The sequence below is a fragment of the Pelodiscus sinensis genome, chromosome 7 (assembly GCF_049634645.1).
Source record: "Pelodiscus sinensis isolate JC-2024 chromosome 7, ASM4963464v1, whole genome shotgun sequence".
Classification (NCBI taxonomy): Eukaryota; Metazoa; Chordata; order Testudines; family Trionychidae; genus Pelodiscus; species Pelodiscus sinensis.
The window spans coordinates 58,299,839-58,307,246 of record NC_134717.1 but is presented as its reverse complement, the minus strand read 5'-3'; the positions used below and the strand labels follow the sequence as shown (position 1 = coordinate 58,307,246).

The 7,408-nt window shown below is 47.0% G+C and overlaps 1 protein-coding gene across 1 annotated transcript in view; it reads right to left on the bottom strand.

Moving 5' to 3' along the window:
* Positions 1-648: 648 nt before the first annotated feature.
* CPS1 (carbamoyl-phosphate synthase 1) overlaps positions 649-7,408 on the bottom strand; it is a 283,263-nt gene continuing 276,503 nt past the window's right edge. Inside the window, exons 37-39 of the mRNA XM_075933931.1 lie at positions 6,597-6,709; positions 2,831-2,960; positions 649-1,666 (exon numbers count right to left, since the gene is read on the bottom strand). Coding sequence (XP_075790046.1) covers positions 1,568-1,666; positions 2,831-2,960; positions 6,597-6,709 — 342 coding nt within the window. The 3' untranslated portion in view covers positions 649-1,567. The remainder of the gene's footprint in view (positions 1,667-2,830; positions 2,961-6,596; positions 6,710-7,408) is intronic.

Genomic DNA, 7,408 nt, shown 5'->3' with positions numbered 1-7,408 from the left:
AGCTGACAGAAGCGTTTGCTCCTGTCAGCATCCTAGTATGTGGATGGTGTGGAAACGCAATGTAAGATACATTGTCACCTGCTACGTAATTTAGTAGCTGGAGTTGAGTATCTTACTTTGATCTTCCGATGTAGTGTAGACCAGGCCTCAAAGTCAGAGACTGGCTTAAACCCTGAAGAATGAGCATTAAATAATTTGTTGGCATGAACTATAACAACTCTGGATGTTTTTGTTGTCCATTTAAGTGTCCAATGCCTCTTTGAATCCTACTAAGGCTGGGCACTGCATATATATTTTAAGAGAGAGCACAGTTTGTTACAAAAATAAGCAACAGAGCATGAAATGAAAAGTACTTAGATTATAAGCTCTATGGAGGAACGCCAGACTTGTTCATTTGGGTGTGTGGATTGTGCCTAACACAACCAGACACTGATCCTGGACGGGAACCCATAAACATTGCTGCAACAGAGACAACAAATATTGCATTAGCACAGTGGGATCCATGATGAGGGCTACACCATGCTACTGCAATACAAAACAAATGCAACCATTGAGGTGGCATGGAGCCCAGAAAGGAAATGTTGTGTGAGAGGAAAAGCAAGAGGAAAAGCAAGACCAGAGTGAGTGAAGAATTAGAAAACGCTGATCTTGTTTTAAAAGTATTCCAGTTTAATGTTCACAAGCATAATCCAAAATGGTTTGAGAGCAGGATGCCTACTGGGAAAAATCCTTCTTTGAAGCAATATATTTGATGGAGAAAGAACCCCGTGATGTACTGGTAGCACTCCGGGATTCGTATAATAAACAGAATTCAAGAAACAAAGGACTGGACAGAATTCAGATGCAATTTCAACCCAATTCCCCATCAAATTTGCAGACTGGAAAAGATGAAACTCTGCCAGGATTAAAACAAACAGAAAGTAGTGGCATGTTCCTTATTTGCTGTCAGAGAGTAGCAGTGAATTCTTGTTCTTTTAACTTTAGAGCTCCTGTCACGTTCAACACATTGAGATGTTTTATACCCTGGCAGGCAAATGCAGTAGCATCAGGTGATTATTACAAAGGAGAAACTCACAAAGATTTTGATTGTCAACAGAAGGAAATAGGAAATTGGCAAAAATACATGACAGTTGGGGGGGGGGGGCGTTAGCACTCACATGTGAGTGTGGCAAGAGCTGTCTAAGAAGAACACAGAAAGAACCATCAAGGGATTATTATAAAAAGACAGAGTTAGCCACCGATGTGTAGGACCACATACTTTTTCTTCCGTATCCTCCAGCATTGTAGGGTGTGGCTCTACCAGTCTACCAGCTAGTGGGTATTAGCTGCAAACAGAGAAGGAATGGCTACTGTTTTCCAACAAACATCTTGAGTGGGGGCAGGCTGCCTGGGAAAGGCTGGTTAAGAGTTACTGTGTCTCCTTTGTACGTTACAAAGATAAAAATGTCAGATCCTAGGAAATAAATGGAAATAACCAAACATGGGCTGGATAGATCGTCTCAGCATCCAGGATTCCTCCTTTCCCCTGGTGTGAGAAGACTTGGATTTCACGCTAATGGCTGCTCTTCTATGAGGCATTGCTGGTATTTAATTTTCTGTAGTGGAAAAGACTCTTAGCGTCCACTTTCCCCGAGTATTTGATGGCTTCGGCAAATAGCTTTGTCACCTGGAAATATAAAGCAGAGGAGACTGATCATTTTGCAGTCTTTTCCGGGGGGGAAGGGGAAGTGTTGATTAATAAGGCAAACATAACAGTTCTACACCCTACAAAATGCTTCGTGCCGGGTCACGCCAGGGGCCATCCAGAACACCAGACTGCCAATTTGGCAAGCCTTGCCTCTTGGGAGGAAGACTCAATAGAAATTATTTCTCCTTCATCCCGGACTTTATAGAGCAAACAGGGCTCTGTCCTCCCTTTAGAGATTACAACTCTACTAGAAAACAGTTTACTGAATCTTGAAGGGGGGGGTCTTCTTTCCAGTTGGCAGTGTATGTTTTTCAGACAGATCAGTACATGCTCTGCTATGTCCCACACAGACTTAGCTTCCCTATGTCGATGAGATTGCAGCTTGGCATTGCTTTTCTTTATGTTTCCTCAAATCACAGCATAAGCTTTTGCACGCCAATCCCTAGCACCTGCCTCTGTTGTTAGGGTCTGACCTCGCTCCCAATGTACTCAGCAGGAATTTGGTCACTGACGCCAATGGGTGTAGCATAGGCCCTTGATTGAACGTGACTGACAATCACAGAGACAATCAATGTTCTGCTAGGAGGCGCGTCCAGCTGTCCTCTATCAGAAAGATGCTTGAATTGACAGATTCCAAACAGAAGGCAAAATATCGATATCTGAAACGTAGCTTGTCAGGAACCCCAGACAGATAATAGAGGAAGCTTTGTGATCAGTGTGGAAGCTTCCCCAAATTCACTTGGATGATGTAGTGCAATAATATAGGGTTTGCTCTGAGATTTTTGCAGAGAGAGCAACTTCATGGTCAGTGCTTAGATACCTACGATAGGATGCAGCTACCAAGCATATGTTACTGATTTGACAATGAGCCTGTACTGGAGAACTTGCTCCAAAGATAGAATTGAGACATCATGGGCCCTTGGGACATGACGTAGGATCCATCCTATGGATTTGTTTTAATCTTGTTCTGCAGCACACACTGAGAAAAATGTATTTGAGCAGTCACTTTGCTGCAATTATAGGTACATTGTCATTTGTGGAACATCCCCAAGGGTCTGGAAGTAGTGGCTCCAACGCGCAAAATGAGTCCTGCGCGTTTAACACTAGCATGACGCAGAGAAGAAAGAGCAGTGACGGAGGTACCTGGAAGTTGGTGAGGAGAGCAATCCCGCTGTCCACAGCCATTCTGCGGATCACATAGTTATCATGGATGAACTTGGTGTTGTTGTTGGGGAGGTTAATCACCAGGTCTATGTTCCCCTCCTTTATCAAGCTGAAAGACATAAGACCATAGGAACTTAAGAACTGCCCTATTGGGTCAGACCAAAGGTCCATCTAGCCCAGTGTCCTGTCTGCCGACAGTGGCAAATGCCAGATGCCCGAGAGGGAGTGAACACAATAGGGAATCATCACATGATCCATCTCCTGTTATCCATTTCCAGACTAACAGAGGCTAGGACACCATTCCTACCCATCCTGGCTAATAAGTATTGATGGACCTAATCTCCATGAATCTATCTAGTTCTTTTTTTTAACTCTGTTAAACTCTGACAAGGAGTTCCACAGGTTCACTGTGCACTGCATGAAGAAATATTTCCTTTTTGTTTGAGTTAAACCTGCTACCTATTAAAGACAATGCAGAAGACACTAAGGGTACGTCTACACCAGGGGTCTCCAAACTATGGCCCGCGGGCCGGATGCGGCCCGCGAGGCCCTCTCATCCGGCCCGTGGAGACCTTTTTGTCAATTAGCGTCTGATTTCGAAACATGTTGCACTCTATTTTATTTAGTGATAATTTCTTTCGTGTAACAAATCTAAAGCCAGAAATGTCTGCTATTTTGGCATCCAGGAAACAATTTCACCATTCACACTAATACAGGTGTTCATGTGTAGTGTATCAATGTGTTATTAAATACTAACTGAATAAAATAATATTAAATAAATAATTAAAAACAACATCCATGTTTTGATTGTTTTTTATTTGGACCTCAAGTGTGTAGTCGGCCCCCGAACTGCTGTTTGATAGTTAATGCGGCCCTCGGGCTGAAAAGTTTGGAGACCCCTGGTCTACACTACAACATTAATTCGAACTAATGCGTCTAGAACTAAAAACTAGTTCGAATTAGCGTTTTGCTAATTCGAACTAGCAAGTCCACATTGAGTGGACTCTGAACAGGGCTTAAGGATGGCCGGAAGCAGTGCCGGCAGGGCATCAGAGGAGGACTTAGAGCGTGGAGATGCTGTCTCAGGCTAGCCGAGGGCTGCGCTTAAAGGGTCCCGACCCCCACCCCGGACACACAGTTCTAAGGGGTGCCCCGCTTGCAAAGAAGTTCTGGCTTGGAGTGCCTGGAGTACCCACACTGGGCACATCACACCACTCGGCCATCAGCCCGGCTGCACTTGCCGCAGGCTGCCATCTGGGGAGAGGGGGCAATCGGGGGGCTGCAGGAGAGCTTCCACCCCCAGAAGCCCGCAGAGCCAGCCCAGTCCTCCCCATCAGGGGCTCGTACCCCATTCCTCCCTCACCTCCTTCCACTTACCCTTCCCTAGCCCCCCTTCTTATTGATGTACAAAATAAAGATAATGTTTCTTCCAACATTGACTCTGTCTTTATTGAACAAAACTGGGGGAGACTGGGAAAAGGAGGTGAGAGAGGGGAAGAGAAAGGCTGGGAGAGGGGAGGGCAACTAACATGATCAGGGGTTGGGAACAGGTCCCAGATGAAAAAAGGCTACAGAGACTGGGACTGTTCAGCTTAGAAAAGAGGAGACGGAGGGGGGACAGGATAGAGGTCTCTAAAAGCAGGGGTTGGGTGGAGAGGGTGCATTCAGAAAAGTTCTTCATGAGTTCCCCTAAAGAAGGACTAGAGGAAAGGAAAGGAATGGGTAGCAGGCTTCAAACTAGTAAGAGAAAGTTGTTGTTGTTGTTGACGACAAAGCAAATAGTTAACCTGTGGAACTCCTTGCTGCAGGAGGCTGTGAAGGCTACAACTAGAACAGAGTTTAAAGGGAAGTGAGATCAAGTCATGGAGGTTGGGTCCATGGTGTGGTATTAGCCGGGGGTAGGAGTGGTGTCCCTGCCCAAAGTTTGTGGAAGGCTGGAGAGGGATGGCACGAGACAAATGGCTTGGTCACTGTCTTCGGTCCATCCCCTCCAGGGTCCCTAGGGTTGGCCGCTGTCGGCAGACAGGCTACTGGGCTAGATGGACCTTTGGTCTGACCCAAGACGGCCATTGTAAGCTCAGGGCTCAGGGTCGGGGGTCTCTGTTGACCCCCTTGATTTTCATGCACACCTGCTCCTGGGTGGCCAGGCTGGCAGCTCTCCTGCCCTAGACGGCCACTTTCCTGTGCCTAGTGCGGAGATCGTGGACGAGGTCCACGATGTCCGCACTAGCCCAGGAAGGTGCCTGCCTCTTGCGGTCCAGGGCAAGCTCCCGGGAGCCGCCAGCCTGGTCCCGGGAAGAGGGGGTGGGCTGGGGGACATCGGGTGGGTGGCTCTGTGCCGTGCCAGGTGCAGGGTCTGCTGGCTGTGTGCTGGCAGGCTTGCACCTGGCACGGGCACCGTAGCCAGCCCGTGCCCCTTTAAGGGGTCCGGGGCCGGGAGGGGGCATGGAGTTTCCCTGGTGTTGGCCAGAGTGGCCACCAGGGAAACCTGGGGAGGGCTAGCCTCCCACTAGTTCGAATTAAGGGGCTACACACCCCTTAATTCGAACTAGCTAGTTCGAACTAGGCTTAATCCTCGTAAAATGAGGTTTACCTAGTTCGAACTAAGCGCTCCGTTAGTTTGATTCAAATTCGAACTAGCGGAGCGCTAGTGTAGCGCCTATTAAAGTTAGTTCGAACTAATGTCCGTTAGTTCGAACTAACTTTGTAGTGTAGACATACCCTAAGGGATTCTTTGCTTACTGCAAACCTACAATGAGCCTGAGTGTTCAACTGATTAGCACTGGCACTTTTAATTCATTTACACATTTAATATGCATTGACTTTTACCTCCTGAGGAAGGATAGGCTAGTGGATAAGGCATTGAACCAGGAGTTCAGAGTTTACATCCTGGACTTGCCTGTGTGACCATGACATGAGGCTAAATTCAGCCTTCATGTAAGTAGGAGCAACTCTACTCCGGGACTAATTCTGTGAACTGCAGGGCCCCTTAATGTTTGCAGGAGGTAGGCAGCACCTTTAAAGGTTCAGATCCCAACTGTCCTGATTTAAAATTATGACATACACAGCCACATATGCTGGAATTTAATCAGATATAAGGACCTGAGGGTATGTCTACACTACCCCGCTAGTTCGAACTAGCGGGGTAATGTAGGCATACCGCACTTGCAAATGAAGCCCGGGATTTGAATTTCCCGGGCTTCATTTGCATAAGCGGGGAGCCGCCATTTTTAAATCCCCGCTTGTTCGAACCCCGTGTAGCGCGGCTACACGGGGTTCGAACAAGCGGGGATTTAAAAATGGCGGCTCCCCGCTTATGCAAATGAAGCCCGGGAAATTCAAATCCCGGGCTTCATTTGCAAGTGCGGTATGCCTACATTACCCTCCTAGTTCGAACTAGGAGGGTAGTGTAGACATACCCTGAGTGAGGTAGGAACCTCCATGACAGGTGAGGAGCCTAGGAAAGATGTGGAATAAAATTGCTCCAGTGCTGTAGGAAATGGGTGCTATTAATTGCATGCTTCTTGATTAAACAGAGCTAAATTTCCTTCCCACAGCAATCACAGGCAGGACTGAATATGTCTTTCAGTAGCAGAACAATGACCCCTAAAGCCCTGAGGGGAGATTCTGGGTCTACACAGGTCAGTATGCCCTCAGTAGTGCCAAGGCTTCTTCCTGCTCCCCTGCAACTTCCCCTTTTTGCCAGAGACACCCATAGTCTCTACGAACGAGGCCAAGGTCTTACCTCCGGATTGGGGGGAGGCTGGAGCTCTGGCTTTCCTGGGATGGCCAGGCCACGGGCGTCGTAGGGACACTGTTGGCATTGAGCCAGTTGGAAGTGGCTTCTGTGGCAAAGAGCTGCATTGAGAGGGAAAATACATGATTGCCTGCTTCAGAACACAAGCACTTGTAACACAGCCATGCACTGTGCCGTCTGGGCCTGGCCAAATGGAATCAATAGAAAGACTCCTATTGATTTCAGGGGGCATTGGAGTCGGCCCCATAAACATATTTGTGTGGGTCTTTATCACGGAGAAGGCCCACCTGTGGAAGTACAACTTTCCCATTGCTTGTGTTAGCAATGGTTTTCTGACAGATGGATGACAGTAAGCAGTGGGTAATATGGCCAGAAACACCTCAGGGGCACCTCGACACTGCACTGGTAGCTCGAAATAAGATACACATTATGAGCTATGCATATTGCGCATCTTTCTTCAATCTTAGTTTGAAATAGCTGATTTTGAAATTTGGTGCTGTCCACACAGCACTTATTTTGAAATAAACCACTGTTCTAAAATGTCCCTTACCTCCTTGTGGAATGAGGTTTATAGGGACATCAGAATAGCACACCTGTTATATTTCAAAATAACGGGCACTTTCAAAAGATGCGGAATAGCTATTTCAGGATACCTCCGGTATCCCAAAATAACACTGCAGTGTAGGCATAGCCTGAGAGTCTAAGAGTGTGTCTACACAACAGGGCTTAACTCAAAATAAGCTATGCAAACTGAGCTACGTCAATTGCGTAGCTTGTTTCGAAATTGGGAAAGTCTACAC